The sequence below is a fragment of the Microtus oregoni genome, unplaced genomic scaffold (genome assembly GCF_018167655.1).
Source record: "Microtus oregoni isolate MIOR12 unplaced genomic scaffold, Mior012 000002F_ref0000024, whole genome shotgun sequence".
Lineage (NCBI taxonomy): Eukaryota > Metazoa > Chordata > Mammalia > Rodentia > Cricetidae > Microtus > Microtus oregoni.
The window spans coordinates 80,941,047-80,959,347 of record NW_024543061.1 but is presented as its reverse complement, the minus strand read 5'-3'; the positions used below and the strand labels follow the sequence as shown (position 1 = coordinate 80,959,347).

At 39.1% G+C, this 18,301-nt stretch overlaps 2 protein-coding genes across 4 annotated transcripts in view; one reads left to right on the top strand and one right to left on the bottom strand.

Annotated features, from left to right (window-relative positions):
* The window catches only part of Slco1c1 (solute carrier organic anion transporter family member 1C1), a 41,892-nt gene that overhangs the window by 6,493 nt on the left and 17,098 nt on the right, over positions 1-18,301 (bottom strand). For all 3 annotated transcript variants that reach the window (XM_041635404.1, XM_041635395.1, XM_041635414.1), the window contains 6 exons: positions 17,147-17,245; positions 15,371-15,616; positions 14,373-14,537; positions 8,121-8,316; positions 3,523-3,688; positions 317-501 (listed from right to left, as the gene is read on the bottom strand). In XM_041635404.1, the coding sequence (XP_041491338.1) occupies positions 317-501; positions 3,523-3,688; positions 8,121-8,316; positions 14,373-14,537; positions 15,371-15,616; positions 17,147-17,245 (1,057 nt within the window). The remainder of the gene's footprint in view (positions 1-316; positions 502-3,522; positions 3,689-8,120; positions 8,317-14,372; positions 14,538-15,370; positions 15,617-17,146; positions 17,246-18,301) is intronic.
* On the top strand, positions 11,149-11,952 carry LOC121435878 (60S ribosomal protein L7a-like). The gene has a single exon (XM_041635427.1). It carries the CDS (start codon positions 11,155-11,157, stop codon positions 11,950-11,952), a length of 798 nt encoding a protein of 265 aa, XP_041491361.1. The 5' UTR covers positions 11,149-11,154.

Sequence of the window (18,301 nt, the reverse complement as noted above, 5' to 3'; positions counted from 1 at the left end):
AGCATATTTAATGAAAGGTACATTTTACCTGTGTTATTAATACTGCCTCCAACATCAGAAGCCCCACATGGTGCTTACCACAAACCTTCAATGATGTAGGTTTTATCATTGCTCTAGCTCAAGGGTTTGCAAACATGCTGAACTAAGGAAACTCTATTCAGCTACATTTTTATATAAAATCCTAAAGTGGGTTCATCTGAGAGTGGAATCAGGGACTGGTGAAATTGTTTCAACAAGCTATGAAGAATCCTGACCATGGAGAAAAATATATACTACATTTGATAGTGAAGTTGTAGCAAGGAAACTCAGTACTCACCTCAGGAGTAATATATACCCAGGTATGCCACCTAGAGATAAGGTATATGACGTGATGACAGAAATCACGAGGAAATACAGAAACATTTGGGGACATTCGTTATCTTTCTGACACCTGCCCATCATGCCTGACCAGTTTCCTGACTTAGGGGCTGCAAGTCCCACACAAGTGCAGTTAGAAAACATCTGCAACACAGTAGAGAAAAGTCCAATTATTGAGGTATATTTAATAAAATCAGAAGTTACCAATTTATTTTAAAATACTTTCAGTAAAATATATATGTCTTACATGATCAATGGGGGCATATTTTTTTTGCTATATTAACATATATTAAGGTGAACTCTAATAGAGTATGTCATTGTTTAAATCATGACCTACAGTCTGCACATGAGTGTCACTACTGTTTCATGCTTTGAATATTATCATGGTCAACTTTGTGCTATACTTCCTTCTCTCTCATTAATCTACTTTCCACATAGTAACCAAGTGAATGTTCAAATTCTCTCACTGACTTCAATCCTGAAATTAGTATTCATTAAACATTTGTAAGGATCCCAAATCATTGTAGTGAATTATACATTCTCTATCACGTAGTTCCCAGATCTCATCTTGATCTCTTTGGTCAACAATCTGCCTGACTGCCCTCTATTTTGGTTACACAATGGCTCCAACAGGGCAATTTTACAGGCATGTTTTATCCTAGAAGCCCCCCGCCATACACACAAAGCTTAAAGACAGAAAATTTACTCATGTCTCATAGTACTGCTTCTCCCTATCCAGGAAACTTTCCTCTTGCTTGTTTTGCTTCCCTTTGACCCTAAAGATTTCATGAGAGAACTCCATGACCTCCCCATTTAAATCACAGCCCATCTGTCTGCCCTTGTATCCTAACTCAGTCCCTGTCACTAGTAAATGGCACTTAATTTTAAATGGCATCTCTATTAGAATACTACCTCTATAAAAGGAGGACACCCTACCTTGTCACTACTACACATCCAGAGCCTAAAACTGACCTCATTTTCAGTACTTAAGAAAAAAGTCACTGAATAAATGGACAGAATTAGAAAATATGGAAGAATTTACATTGTCTTTTAGGGAAAATAATCTTTATGCATAAAAGTCAACTAAATCTTGAATATAAAGAAGTAATTTTTATAACTCATGGGTTATTTAGGTGCAGTTTATTTATGAAATGAGAATCTCATAGCATTTATTATCTATTTGTAATTAAAAGAGTCTTAGTCCTTGACAGAAGCTCTAGTTATCTGAAAAAAAAAAAAAAAGACCATAACTGAGAAATCGCCTTCATAAGATTGGGCTGTAAGCAACTCTGTAGAGCATTTTTGTATTTAGTGATTGATGTGGGAGGTCCCAGTCCACTGTGGTGGGTGCCACCCCTATTCAGGGGTTTCTGTATGGTATGAGAAAGAAGGATGAGCAAGCCACAGGGAGCAGGCCAGTAAGCGGCCATCATTTAGAGCCTCTGTTTCAGTTCCTGCTTCTAGGTTCCTGCCCTGGCTTCCTCAGATGATGGACCACGATGCGGAAGCATAAGTGAAATAAACTCTTTCTTGTCCAAGTCAGGGTATTTTATCATAGCTGTGGAAATACTAACTGAGACAACAAGTTGTCATTTTTATCGCTGAAGAGTGAATTTGCAAATAATGAATGAAATAAAGTTGGAAAAATTCATATATATCTGTAGGTATATGTATGCATACATATATATCCAGGACCATATATATGTATGGCTCTGGTTAAATGTTTTGAGTTCTATTCCTGATTTTGTTTTATTGTTATTTGTCCCTGTGCCTCACTATCGTCTGGTATGCCCTCAGATGTGTTGGGCAAAGCATTCATAACTAGCCAACAAGTATATTTAAATATATATGTGTTGTTCAGTTTTTACGAAAGGCAGTGTTAGACCTGAAATGCCAAGGTGTGATTTAAGGGTGTGTCCTTCACAACTACTTTCTACTATGCACTGAATGCTCATCCCAGTTTATTGGAATATTAAGTTCCTGTGCTATGAAACATGGAGGTAAGGGCTTTGAAAGGTTGTAAAGATAACGTTTTCAGAAATTAGTGTCCATATTAGAAAAATGTCATTTTAATATTTAAACAGGAAGCGTTCTCCTCTAGTACTAGGGATTGGGTGTCCAGTTGATGGATTTGTGAAAAAGGTCGTGATGGTTTTTTGGGGTTGGTCAAGGGCAGGAGAAGGGGCTAGGTAGAAAAAGTGGTCCCTGTGGAGTGCCTTGGAAAGATGTAGCCTGTCTTCTGCTATGCTTTCCCTTCAGTTCCTGTGAGGCTAATGGCCTGTATCACACAGCTGCAGCAGGGTAAACCGCAGTAGCACAGGTCCAGAAGCAGCAAGCCTAGGGTCCACGCCAAGAAGCTAAACCAGAACAGTGCTTTCCTCTCTTCGAAAGCTTTCTCTTAGTTAACTATAGGAGTGAAAAGGCTGACTACTACAGACACCTTGTCCTTCTTTCTGCCCTCCGCCCTGAGGACGTCAGCAACCCCGTGGCCAGCCCTCACCTTGCAATGGACCCACTGGCACCTTCAGTTGGATTTTCTGTCTACAGCTATGAGGAACAAACGCTTGCAGTTCAAGCCGTTCGTCTCAAGTACATGAGTGATCTCACCTGGACAGGCTGAGCGAGCTTCCTGTCTAGAGTTCTGACTCCATTCCACTCTCCAGAAGCTCTGCAGTGCCGACCATCTATCTACTCCTGAGCAAGCAGAGCTGCTTCAGAACCATTAACTTCCCTGGAATCAGTTCTGGGCTCCTGAATCCATGTCTTTTTAGATACAGACCTCGTAACCTCCTATATTTGTGCTGTTCCAAAAACCTCCTGTATCTACTGGCCTTAGTTCAGGAGACAAATGTTCTAAAGTAGACCTCACAAGTTAAATTATAAGATTGTTGGGACTTATTCTTGGCTAATGTTTTTCACAATAAAATGATAGGTGTAGACTAAACAATTATGAAAGTTGTTATACCTGTTTCATGACTAATTCTTTCCTTAACTATTTCAGCTTTAGATCCAAAAGAGTGTTTTAAATTCCCAATATTTCCATATAAATACAAGGGTTGTATCAGAACCATGGCTTTTGCCTGGGTCACCCAAGACCCCAATGAAGCAACACAGGTCTACATGATAGCCAGCGAACAGGCAGATACATTAGGAGAGATGTCTTACAATGTTCTTTCCACTCTGACTGGAGGATTGACAACCAGCAAGACAAGCTGACACATATGTGATCCCATTGTCCCCACACATGGGCTCCCATTTTGACTCTGAACATTTACATCTTGAGTTGCAATCTGAAAAGAGAGCTCGTTCATGATAAGAAACAGGTTTGGTTCTGAAAAGAAACGTAACAGTATAAAATATTACCTCTTAGCAGGCAAGATCCTGATTTTAAAATGTCAATGCTCTTGAGTCATATAAATGCTGTGATATTGACAACTGTTTGTCTTTTGAATATACAATTGTTGTGTTAAAAGTTTCAGCATCTAAGTGTTAAATATAAGCCAACTGTTAACTGACTTTCCCTTAAGCCCCATCTTAAGAGGTTTACCAGTTCCAGCCACATTCACTTCTTAGCTTAAAGGTCTTATTAAAGTCTCCTGCTTCCAGGGTTCTGTAATAAATTTCCGAGCAGAGGTGGTTCCCTCCATGATTTCAAGATAGAAAAGTAAAATTCAAGGCCCATTTATGACATTATACATGCTATCTTTTCAAAGGTGTGGACATCAGTATGATGGGTGTTGGTTATAGCAATGAATGAAAGCAGCTAACAGGAAACACCCTTCTTGCTTGCACTGTAACCACATATCTAGTTGCATATGTCTTTCCAGTGATACATCATGAATCCTTTGTCCCTCCATTCTCCCCATGCACAGAGGTCTTCTGCATCCTTTGTTGTCTTTGCTGACATTATTCCACATTATTCAATGAACTGCCAACTCATTTATCCACAAAAATGTAATGCAGCACTCTGAAGTGCCAGCTTTGGGAGGATGAAAACTGTCTATAAATATTAAGGAATAGTACTTATCTTCCAACTGTTGACTTTCTTGAACTTTTTTTATCTTTTTCTAGTCTGTTCACAGGGTACTTACCCATGGGCGTGTCATTTTGGCTTCATGCTATGTGTTATTCTTATAGACCTTTCATAATTCAGTTTCTTTCCTCATTTTATTTTCTTTTGGGTTGATCTATCACCTTAATAAATTTTTATGCAGATATTTTAGATACTTAAATGAACAAGCAATATTTTGAAATGTATAAAATGTGGAGGCCAGACCAGATTATTTATTTATTCTTATGATGTTGATGTAAAATATAATTCTTAGCACATAGTCGAGCATGACACATAGTTTCTGGGAACTAAATCATCAAAGAAAAAAATGTCTTTTCAACTGAGTCTTGGTCTTGCTATATAGCCTGGGTGGGGCTTGAACCCTCAGACCACCTGCTTCAATCTCCCTAATGTTAGTATTGAAATCATGTTAGCATTGAAATCACATTCATCAAAAGGTGATGTTTAGAGAAAGAACCAGTGCTTTGGGCCCTTGATTCTAATGTGTATTTCCTATATAATTACAGCAGTAATTTCTTAATTGAGGTAACTGTCCATCTAATTGGGCTGCTTTGGATTGGGCCATCTCAAATGTCACCCCAAACAGAACAAAGGGGCATTTTCCCATTTTCCTAGGTCTCAGGTAAGTCCTCTGTGAACATTTAATCTTCTCTTCCATGAAGTGTTAACTTCTGGCTAAGATGAATGGTTCCAACTGAAGCTGTAATGACAATAATATCTTTAAAAGCTCAGCATCAGTATCAGTTCACTAAAGGTCCTGTGAGGTCAAGGTTGCAGATGATTTGACCTCCAGCGAACCCTGGTGTGAAGGAGGCCACCCACTCACATGCATATCAGGAAGGTCATTTTAGGCAGGGCTCTTGTTCAAACTCACACCATTCGTTAGTGACAAAGCTGGGCATGGACCCTCCCAGGTCTGTTGCATCTAAATTCCTGTCCTCATGCCAGCATTGTTCTCCTTATTACAGGAAAGATACACCCTCAGTTGCCATATCTCAAGCTTGGACCTCTTGGGTGTCTGGAACCAAAATAACCATTTCAAACAAAGCAACACAGGACAATCCCAGGAGAAGCATTTTTCATTGAAGTTAATTATTTTACATTACTGGGGATACGTTTACTTTGCCATCTAGGACAGACTTTAATTGCAAACACATCTTATAAAAGATGTGTTCGACAGTAGGGTTGTGGCTTAAAATTTTAATTACAAGAAGAGTTTCAAAAAACATGTTAGAGTGTTTATTCCCCAATGAGACTTTTCTTTCAGAGAGCTGCAGAAAGCAGTGGGATGTTTTCCTAGTGGTGTTGACTTTCTTTGATTTCTTTCAATGGCACAGCTATTCTCAAAGGTTAAATCTGCCACTGTGGAGGATGTTTGAAAAGTATGGGAGGCAATTTTGAAAGAGGAGCTTCAGAATGCACCAAACAATGACACCATGATTGTCATTCAGCTAGAGTCTCTCAAAGTGACTCTGTTGAAGAGGCTAGTACTCAGTGGTCATATTATCTTTTATTTCTTTAAAATACTTCATCTTTTATCACGGAAGTATTAATAATATGAACCTCAAAATTTTCAGCAGTTGTTTATGTATTTGCTTTTGCCTTAGAAACAGCATAACACAGAAAGAATAGTATACTGTGAGTCATGCCTATGTGCAAAGTCAAGACCTACACTTGATAGATGCTAAGTTTGGAGAGCAAATTAACTTTTAAAAACTCACTTTCCTTCTAAGAAGGTTAGCAAAACTAACTTGTATAAGAGTTTATGCATTAGAGAATTATGCATTAAGAGAATATGCATTAGAAAGTGAAAGTTATATGCTTTATAAACAGAAAACTACAAATGATCCCACCATGCAGGTTTATAACAAATATGAAAGGTACCGTCAAAACTAGCACAAGGCTGGTACTCCTTGTAGAGCCTTTTATTGCTTCGTCATTATCATTAACACTTAATGTCTATTTCTGACCACTCTTTATTCTCAAACCCTGCTAGGCATACATTTATGTTTAAATTTGCATTCACTGTTTTCAATTTAAATGAGAGATATTACATCGTGTGGTTAGTTACAAGCAGAAGGAATCATTTGGGGAAGAAAATAGAGGCTAGAATGTAGACACTAGGCAGATGATCAGGTAGAATAGAGGAGATACAGAGGATTAAAAATGTCCTCTATAAGCTTATGTGTTTGAATACTTGACTGTAACATTAGGTGGTGGTATTTTGAGAGGCTGTGGAAGCTTTGGGAGGTGGGGTCTGTAGGTCACTGGGTCAGAGCCTTGCTTTCTGTCCCATCTCTGTCTCCTGGTCTGATGAGATGTGGACATGGAGTTCCTATACACTCAAAAACTCACGGGGTCACCTGTTTCTATGCCTTCCCCTCCATGGTGGGCTGTATACGTCCCTTCAAATCACAAGCCTAAATCAACACCATGTTTCTTAAAATGCTTCTTGACAGGTATTTGGTCACAGGCATTGAAAACAGGAAACTAATAAATACAAGATCTGGATAGTCTCCCTTTCTACCTCTGCAGGGCTTCAAGCAGTATGGTGTATTTAATCTAGATCTTCTCTGGTACATGGTAGAGGTTCAGTAACATCTGCAGTCTGGTAGATTTAATCTAGATCCTCTCTGGCACATGGTAGAGTTTCAATAACATCTGTAGATGAACAGTTTAGAACAACTAGAAGGATGCAGGCGTTCCCTATGGTGGAGTGGTAAAGACTCTTAAATGGGATAGTGAAATAGGTCTTATAAGATCTAGTCTTGCATTAAGAAAGAAGCTAGAAACAACACAATCCAATCACCTACCACATATGGGATGGCACAGGCAGGAGGGCAAAACCAGGAAATGTAAATTATTCATGATTTTCAGACTCAGTGCAAGATGGACAGCAAAGAACAGCTGCTGTGAGACAACTTTTTCTCCTGACCCTTGCTGTGATTTTAACACAGCGGAGACTAGGAAAGATGGCCTAAAGACCAATCCAGCTAACTAGGAGTCCAGAGGGGGAGAAAAAGCAACTTCTTTCAGCTATTTTATGACAAGCAAGTTCTAATAATTATCATGTATATGACATTACTTAGGCCTTCAAATCTTAAAATATAGTTATTATTCTATTTTTCAAATTAGAAAATAATAGCCAAAATGCTTCAACCCATAAATGATCACTTTGCTAAGAATTCAAGCTCTGTATTCCCATGATTACATTGCTTCATTTGTCAGGTTCATTTTCTGGTGTTTGTTTGTTTGTTTGTTTGTTTTGTGTTTGTTTTCTTATTTGTTTTTTCAAGACATACTTTCTCTGTAGCTTTAGAGTCTGTCCTGGAACTAGCTCTTGTAAACCAGGCTGACCTTGAACTCACAGAGATCCACCTGCCTCTACCTCTGAAGCGCTGGGATCAATGGATTGCACCATCACCTCCCAGCTTCAGGTTAATTTTCTAACATAAGATGTAGATTGAGCAATTTTTATATTTCTATAAGACATTAAATTCATATCTGGAAAAAAAACACAAATTTGGGTGACAATAATAGATTCTATGTTTTAAGTAGTCCCAGCTAGTCCACTAAAAATTTTCTTCCTATGAAAGTTATGAGACTTAAAACATTGATCTTATTAGAGAACTCTATTGACAATTGAATTAAACAAACCCGTCTCCTCATGAGACATCATGAGGGAACATACCCTTGGTAGGTCACAGTCAGTCCAGCCACACCAGGATTTTCACATCCCAGGGCAAACAGAGAGAGGAAGAGTAGGTAGCCGAAGACAGATGATCCCAAGTAGAGTTTTGTAGCTTCGAGCACTCCCAGCCTGAATTTTTTCATAACTATTCCCCCAGAGAATATTCCAAGGGCTACTGCAGGAATGTTGATAAGCCCTGAGGAATAAGAAAATACGTCACTCAGTAACTGCCTACAAGGAATCTCTGAGCATCACACATGTTCTTAGTGACTGCGTAAGTGTAGTCTCGGAGTTTCACATTCTACATGACGCAATGTGCAGTTCCACTGATACTGAATGAACTGATCAAGTGATGTCCTTTCTGGTAGATAACCAGAACTGACATTCTCAATCAGGTGGCAGTTGGGTAGACATTAATCTTCCTTAACACTATCTCTTGTATAATAGCATATTATATTCTTAATCTTTTAACTACTCTTCATGCAGTTAAAAGAAATAACATCTTTGGTTACTCTTATATCTTTAAGATGTTTCTACCATATATCAATAGATGAAAGGGAATTTAATCCATCTATTTTATTTGACTATGGGTTGTAATTTTTAATATTAAAATTGACATATTAGAATCCAGCTCAGTCTGGAAACTAGCTCCAGGGTAGGGTCTAGGTAGAAATAGGCTAATTGTCACAAGGGCCTGAATATGAATTTATTAAAATGGAATAAAGGACATGCTACCTTTGCTCTCCAGCTAAACTGAGGTTTGGGGATGTAGCAGGTGAAGGAGGTGGAAGTGTCCTGGTACTTTGAAGGAGCAACAAATATCTAAAAGACATGTGATTGCTATTTTAAAAATAAGGAACATATGCTAGGAAGAATGTAAAGTATCTAGCTACTTGTGATCCAAATTCATTCATTCTAACAGTTTCTCCTAACTAAAAAAAATTAATGTGAAGATAGAATTAGCTCTCTCTCCCCCCTTCCCTCTCTCTCAGTCGTGTGTGTGTGTGTGTGTGTGTGTGTGTGTGTGTAACATTCAATTCCCTATCCTAGAAGTTAGCTCTGCTATGGATTCTGTGTCTATTATGTTAGTGTTAGTTCTTGTGGTCATGTGAACAAGAAGTGTTACCCATAGACTCAGATATTTGAACATTTGGTCTCCAATTTGAGGAGCTGGTTAAAGAAGTTATAAGGAGGTACAGCCTTGCCTGAGGAAGTTCTTTACTGGAAAGAGGTTTTGAGAATTGGAAGCTTGATTCTATTTCCAGTTCTCTCTGCTTTGTGTTTGTATTTGAAGATGTAAGCTCTCATCTTCCTGCTCCTGACACCATACCTGCCACTTGCTGCCATGCCACTACCCAGCTAAGATAGACTCGCCCTTCTGGAATCATAAACCAAAATAAACTCTTCTATAAGTTCCCTTTGGGGATGGTATTTTATAACAGCAACAGAAAGGTGAATAATGCAGCCCTATTTTTATAAACACACATTCAATGAATACAGAAAACATTGTGCTTTTGAGAACGTTGGGAAACCCCAGTTAACGGTCTTCTGGACATGACAAGAGCCTGCACTTATGAACTCATGGTTACTTGTATAAGTTCAAAGTAGCCAAAATTTCAGCGTGTATGAGAGAAGGACTCAGGATTCCTAACTGAGGAGCTATTGACTGTTGGTGGGTGCTAGGGGAGGGACAATCAATTTTTGTAAAAGTGTGGATGCTTGGGTGGACCATGCTTCAGTGGATAGTCCCATATCCATGAGTGTATGGGAGCATAAATTGTACTCAATTTATATATATATATATATATATATATATATAAATATTTAATATATCTATTTCAATATTCAATATATTCACTGAATAGTATTCATTTTATATTCCAGTGAACATATTGGATATTGAATATAGGGTTAGTGAATCTGGGGGAAGTTGCATGCAGAAATGAGGGTATATATGCATGAATGTCTCAAAAAACAGCAAAGGCCTCTCCAAACATCATGGTAACAATCTGCAGTGGTGGCAGAGGGTGGGAGGTTGGGAATGGAAATAAGAAGTTAGAGCTAGCCGGGTGGTGGTGGTGCAGGCCTTTAATCCCAGCACTCGGGAGGCAGAGGCAGGTGAATCTCTGGGAGTTCAAGGCCAGCCTGGTCTACAAGAGCTAGTTCCTGGACAGGCACCAAAAGCTACAGAGAAACCCTGTCTCGAAAAAAAAAAAAAAAAGAAGAAGAAGAAGAAGTTAGAGCTAATAGGCCAAGCACTGATTTAATTAATACAGTCCGGTGTGGTTATTTTGGGTATGAGATGCTGGGCGGTTGGGAGATAAACAAGCAGCCCTCCTTACAACACAAAGATTATCAGGCTATTAACCACTTCTGCTCCTAAACTTCTGGGCAGAAAACAGCTTATATATCTACCTTTGAAGAGATCCCTGTGTGTTTAACATTTCTGGTTCCCCTAGTGCTTATTTGTGAGCCCAAGGAATCTGTGCCTCCCACAAAAAAACTAGTAAAAATTTTAAGTGTTTTAAAACTACCCCAGGGATTCTTGTCAGGGCTTCAGACCTTCTTTCTGCAAAGTGCAGTGCCTCTACCCACTGAGCCATCTCCTCAGTCCTAATTTTCTGTTAGAAACATCTCTCTCTAAACAATATTCTTAATTTTCTTCTATGAAAAACAGGTTTCAATTTGAAAATTTTAAAAACCTCATTCATGACTCCACTGTGGGAGAGATCAAGAGCCTGGATGCACTGTTGTATGATATGGAATAATGAGGACCAGACACATCTTCAAAGACAAGGACTCTTGTTCAAATTCCTGGGAAGAGGTTTGGGTTTATTTGATTGTTATTTTCCTCTTTATTCTGGTTAAACCTTGTCTTTCATATTATATAAAAACTTGATTAGAAATGTATTGTTCCAATATGTGAAAACTGAAACAATTAAATGGTAACATTACAAGTATTATGTTACCATTTAATTGGGGACTTAATGCAGTTTTAAAAACAGAATGAAAGTCTCTCCTCCAGCCCGGCAAGATGCCCAAGGGAAAGAAGGCCAAGGGGAAGAAGGTGGCCCCGGCCCCCGCCGTCGTGAAGAAGCAGGAGGCGAAGAAGGTGGTGAATCCTTTGTTTGAGAAGAGGCCTGAGAACTTCGGCATTGGGCAGGACATCCAGCCCAAGAGAGATCTCACACGCTTCGTCAAATGGCCCCGCTACATTAGGCTGCAGCGGCAGAGGGCCATCCTCTATAAGCGGCTCAAAGTTCCTCCTGCCATTAACCAGTTCACCCAGGACCTGGACCGGCAAACAGCTACCCAGTTGCTTAACCTTGCCCACAAGTACAGGCCAGAGATCAAGCAGGAAAAGAAGCAGAGGCTGCTGGCCCGTGCTGAGAAGAAAGCTGCCAGCAAAGGGGATGTCCCGACTAAGAGACCACCTGTCCTTCGAGCGGGCGTCAATACAGTCACCACTGTGGTAGAGAACAAGAAGGCTCAGCTGGTGGTGATTGCCCACGACGTAGACCCCATTGAGCTGGTAGTCTTCCTGCCTGCTCTGTGTCGCAAGATGGGGGTCCCCTACTGCATCAAGGGAAAGGCCAGGCTGGGGCGGCTGGTCCATAGGAAGACGTGCACCACTGTTGCCTTCACACAGGTTAACTCGGAAGACAAGGGTGCTATGGCCAAGCTGGTGGAAGCTATTAGGACCAATTACAACGACAGATATGACGAGATCCGCCGCCACTGGGGAGGCAACGTCCTGGGTCCTAAATCTGTGGCTCGAATTGCCAAGCTGGAAAAGGCAAAGGCCAAAGAACTCACCACTAAACTGGGTTAAATGTACTGCTGAGGTTTCTGTACATAAATATAATTATAAAACTTAAAAAAAAAGGCAGAATGAAAATAACGCAAGAAAGAAAAAACTAAAAACTGGGCTTAATTAAAATGATGATCATGACCACTATCAAAATTAAAAGGTCTTACATCAAATCAGATAGGAAAGAACTAGGAGGAGTAGAGGGAGGAGAAATTGTATTGATTATATTATATGAGAAAAGAATCTGTGGTTAATAAAAGGGAAAATTAAAAGGCAAGGTAAAGTACATGAGAAATACTTGCAATACATGCATTTAATGAAGAAAAATATACAGTTGCCAGAGGTTACCAAGTGAAAGACTGGAAGGCAAAATAAAAAACAGCATGGGTAAACGGCCTATGCAGACATACTCAACATAAATAGTCATCATGTAAATAACATCACAGTGTAAGAGGCTGACAACATGAAGAAGGTCTGGTAAAAATGTGGGGAGATTAGCATGCACCCACACATCCAGTGCATGTTTAAATGTGCCCTGCCATGTTGTTTCTCAGCAACATCTACTGTCTGTCATAGACTGTCTGTGAACTAGTATTTGCATGCCAGTATCTAGCCAAAGAAAATGAATAAACCCAAAGAATGATCATGGCTGTGTGATCTCTAGTAGCCAAAAGAATGATACTATCCACAATGCTATTGGCACTAAAGTTTCTAAATATAAATAATTCATGGTATATTGATGTTACAGACTATACCATTGTAATGAAAAAGAAACAACCATGAGTATTTAGAACTGTGAACAAACCTAAACATCAATTATACAACTTGTGTGAGGCTCAAGAACAAGAAAGACTGGATTATGAAGATTAAGTTTATAACAGTTCTAGCCATTAGGGAAAGTCTGTGCTGGTAATAATCCTCTTGGGTAACAGAATTCTCTAGATGGTGACTAGTCTACACATGTGCACACAAACACACACACATATTCATACACATATGCATAATTAATTCAGTTAACAAGAAACATCTGCAGACTTAACTGTTCATTGTAAAGTATATCCTGTATATTCAAAATATATGTAGTATATAAAACTACATATAAAATGAAAAGACTATCTCAAATGTTCATTGCTTATTTATTTGTTCTTCTTATGCTCAGTATATAACACTGAGAGATATGGATAAAGTTCTGGGGGATATTTCTAAAATACTTATTTTGTTTAGCCAGAAAATAATACAAGTGAGTTATCTTGAATCAATTTATATTGGAAATGAAAATAGTTCAGTGGTCTAATTTTGAAACAGCTTAGAATGTTGGAGAATAGACCAAACAAGTCAGTCACTTTAACATCTTCTACATGCTCATTGTTCAGAATTTGTTATAGGAAAATTTTATCTTTTAAGATATACTCAGCTTTCCTCTTCTCTTTTCAGGGATAAAATTATGGAGTAATTTAAAAAATATTCTGTGAATAAGGGCTGGAGAGATGGCTCTGAAGCCCATGTGTGGTTCCTAGAACACACATTAGATGGCTCACAACTACTTCTAGCTTCAGCTCCGGGAGATTTGAAAGCCTTATTGACCTCAGACCTACAGAGGCATAAGCAGTTATGTGCACAAATGAACACATCCACCCACCCACATACTCATCCACCCTTACGCACACATCCCCATAACACAGCCATACTATACAAAATATTAATAAGAGAAATTCTTTAACAATTCCTATGAAGAAGGAAGTTATTTTAGAGTATCATATCTTAAAAGAATATGTCCCAAGAAACAGAATAAATTTAATGCCTCAAAATGGTGATTTTTAAATGAAATATTCCTGGAGAAAAGGAGCCAGTCTGTGTTTTAAATTCTTAATTTTATACAGGGTATAACTCTGTATTTAAACATTATTATATTTCTTTTATTTTCTTATTCTTGTTTTGGTCCTTGAGTGGTGTTCTTGTTATTGGCTACATTAATATGCTATAAACACAACCCCTTCAAACAACATGGTCTCCAAAAATCAAAAATATCCTTCGACTCTGAGTTGTGCTATGGAAAACACAGTTATACTGTCTAAATGCCTGCTGCATGCAATCCCAGACACCATGCATGCAATATTGTCAATATTGTAAGGCATCAACAAAGCCTAAAACACAGGTATCCAATATTATCAATAATCTAAAAATAAAAAAATCCATGCTATATTCACTTTTTTATATTCCTTAAAGGACTGTGGGGAATTCACTCACATCCAGTCACAGTTACACACCCACCATGTATACATACTTACCCTACTAGAGTTTTTAAAAACATATTCTTTTATTTCATCTAAAATACCCTAAGGATTTTACATTAAAAACTGGAGACATATAATATTACTAAGAATTGGAAAGGTCATGAAGGATGGTTTCTATGGGAACACATAACAGACAGGTGGGCATACCAATGACAAAGTTGGTCTTGGAGGATGACTGCCCATACTGCTGCTCAATGTACTTTGGTTTATATGTCACCATACCAAATAGAGAATTGAACTGAACAGTGCTTGCACACAGGTATAAGATGTATACTGGATTTCTAATAAGAGTCTTCAGGGATGGAAGAAAATCTGTAAGACAAAAACAATATGGCGTTCATGCAACAAGGGTCTCAAGTGGTCTGCACTGCAACCTTCAGGGCTGCAGTCTGCCCAGGGTTGGACCTAGGTACACACGCACACTCCCCTGAAATAATATATAGGACCTATGAGTGAGACAGGGACACATGTGTCGGTGACAAGCGGGCAGAGCATTTCTCCTCCTCCTCCCTCTAGGAGCCCCAAGCTGGACACCAAGAACCACCAGTGTAAGTGTCCTTTTCCCCACATAGTTCACTGCTGTCTCCTTTAGTCAACATGCCTTGGCTTTGAAAGGATCTTTCTCCTTTGATTCATGTAATGAGCTTCAACAAGTTCAAGAATGTCTATAAAAATCAACAAAGGATGGCTTGAAAATAAAAATATGGGTACAATTTCTCAGCCGTCAACTTCCCTGAGGAGAACTCTGGATTACAAGCCTGACCTTTGCCTGCCTCCCACTTACACCCTTGCTGAGACACACGTTTCTTTATATTGTTGGGGCTTATATGTAAAAGGCTCTTAGACGTGGAGTTACAGCCTCTTCTTTCTGTCCATTCAGACTTACACTGAGAAGCTACTATGTTGAAGAACAATGGTATGTGAGAGAGGGTGAAGCCACCTAAAAGGAAAATATGCAGGACTCTTGTTCATCCACATGCATAACTTTTTCAATAATAAAGACTTCCCCTCTCCGTTTCTGCTTCCTGTAATGGTTTCTTAACTTTTCTTTCAGACAGGGGAGCCAAATGCTGTTATGCGTACCCTTCCTCAAGTCCCACTAGGAAGACGGACATGAGCCCATGATCAAGGAGAATATGACTTACTTCTTGCCATTTCCATGATTTTTGTTTCCTCTCCAGGGGCCATTTGGTAGTTAGTAGAGTCATCTATAATGAACTTGGACTTCTCAGATGACGATCCAGAGTCCTCTATACTTTGGGATCTTGGTAGCGTCTTGGGTAAGCACCAGAAGGGAACAGCTGCAAGGAGACTTAGGAGCCCTGCTATTAGGTAACCAAGCCACCAGGCCCCAACCCACTGGGGATCCTTTGGAGTGATGGTTATGTGGTCTGAAAAACAGAGGTTTGTTAAGTAGCAACGTTTTCAAAGTTAGGGTGTTGAAATGCATTACTGCAGAAAATAAGTTCAAACAACAACTCTAACACATCATAAATAATTACCTAACAGAATCAAGGGGTGGTCTCGGAGCATGAGGATAAAAGTTCAAATACCCATGAACACACACAAATATGTGTGTATGTATGTATATATGTATAGGTGGATGGATGGATGGATGGATGGATGGATGGATGGATGCCAGGTGGGTCTAAATGCTAATCTTTTTTCCAGCCTCCAGGGTAGAAACAGGAGAGTCACAGAGCAAGCTGGATAATCACACTAGCTATATCAGTGATCTCTGGGTTTGACTGAAAGACCCTGCCTCAAAGAACAAGGTAGGAGAAAAATTTATGATGATTTCATAGCATTAACTAAGGCCTCCACATGTATGACCATCCATTTACAATGATCCCACACATGTATACCAAGGACACAAAGAATGATGTGTGTGTGTGTGTGTGTGTGTGTGTGTGTGTGTGTGTGTGTGTATATATATATATATATATATATATATATATATATATATATGAAAATAGAAAAAATCTGATACTTCATGCATGGCACACACATAACACACACACACATACAATCTCCAGGAAAGGCATTCCTGAAATGTTCCTGGAGGACTTTAGTTTCTCTGTTTGAATTGTAGGTTAAGAAGTCAGAGACTAAAGACTGTGAGAGGCTTGTGGCTTTACACTATGCCCTGGGGCTGTGCCTTGAGCACAAGGGAGAGAACAGGCTGTGAAATACCCTATAGCCAGCTGTTCCTTCAAAAGCACTTGCATCTGACTTACTTATTAAATTTTAAGATTGTCCACAAAGAATAATGGCTGCCAGTCTCCAGGATAATTGCCTAGTTGGAAAAACAGGGCAGGGGATAGTCTAAAACTAGGAGAGGGGGAAGTGTGGTCACTAAAGACTTTTCTTCTATATGTTTGCTTTATTGGTTGATGTCACTATAACAAATGTTGACACATCTGAGACCAGTGAGACCCAACAGGAGTCATAGTTTTGAGACTGAACTGTGGTAGCTGCATTTGAACTGGCAGTTACAGAAGAGGATCTGCCTTTAAAACAGACACCAGGTCACCCTGTTCTAACCACTACCTGTTTATTCTTCTGTACCCATTAATACCTGCATTGCACAACACCTGGGTACCTGAGTTCCATCTCAGGATCCACTTGGGTAAAAGGTGAGAACTGATTTGCACAAGCTGTCAACTGATCTTCCCAAGTGCATCATGGCATACACATACAAACAAAAGTGTAATTAGATAGGTAGGCAGAAAGATAGATGATAGATAGATAGATAGATAGATAGATAGATACATACATACATACATAGATACATACATACATAGATACATACATACATAGATAGACACATGATAGATAGATGATGGTTAGATAGATAGATAGATAGATAGATAGATAGATAGATAGATAGATAGATAGAAAAGATAAATAGACCTACTTACCTAGATTCACAAAGCCAATATCAACATACAGTTTGGCACATAATGAACCCAAGAGGAAGCCAAAAATGGGCCCTATAATTGCCACTGTCTGCACACACCCTGCACAAAAAAGCAAACCAAATTAAAATAAAACATATTAATGGGGGATAAGAGAAAAAATAAGAATAACTGCCACTTTGATTTGTCTTAATAAATTAATCAAATGCTAAGCAGGAAATATAAATGAAATGACATCGGTAACTGCAAAATAAAACTGGGGCACCTCACCTGTGGTGGCACTGGCTAATTTATCAATGCACCAGCTCAGGAAATAAGTCTTTCTCTATTTGGGGAGAAAATTATTACTTCTAAGACAAGATTCCACTCATGGAAATAACACCAGGACTATAACAAATTTAAATTCCAAACATGAAGCAAACTGTAGTCCTGACAGTTGTGCTGTCCACAATTTAGGAATCCTAGCCCTTGAGAGATGGAGGAAGGAGCTAGGGATTACATGAGACAAAAACAAACAAGGAAAAACAATACTAATTTCATAATCTTTATCAAAAAATTATGGTCAGTAAAGCATAAATTCTGTTTTGACATTAAAATGGATTTTTTCATTTCGATGATAAAGAGTGCCCACTCATTTATGTGGAGCTTGTGAGGAAGCATTGTGGGGAGAGTGTTGTCTCAGGAAATAGCTAAAAAAGTGGGGGTAAGCCAATCTTGGGGCAAGTTTTTCCAGAAAGCTCACCAGAGGTCAGGGGCAGCCTGATGGATGACTGTAACAGGTTACCCAGAGCAAAGGGCCACCAGTAAGTAGAAAGGTCATCCTGCTCAGCTAAGTGTCTCCCACATGCCATTCATTTCCCTGCAGAACTCAAACACTCATATTCCTGGAGATTTCAAGAACATGAAGAGACATTCCCTGGCCTCTTTCAGAACAGAAGAGAGAGTAAGACTGTGTGAGCCTCTGAGAACCTCCAGAGGTAGGTAAATCTTAGCCAGTGTCTGGATCCTTGCTCAGTGTATCCCATATACAGCCTCAGCTCCGGAGTTATGCTCTCTTTTTCTAATAGACTGAGAGTCTGTTCTTAAGTCTGTATTGGCATCTGCAGGATATCAGGGATTTCTGTAGTATGTGCCCAGAAACACAATAATTCTTGGCAA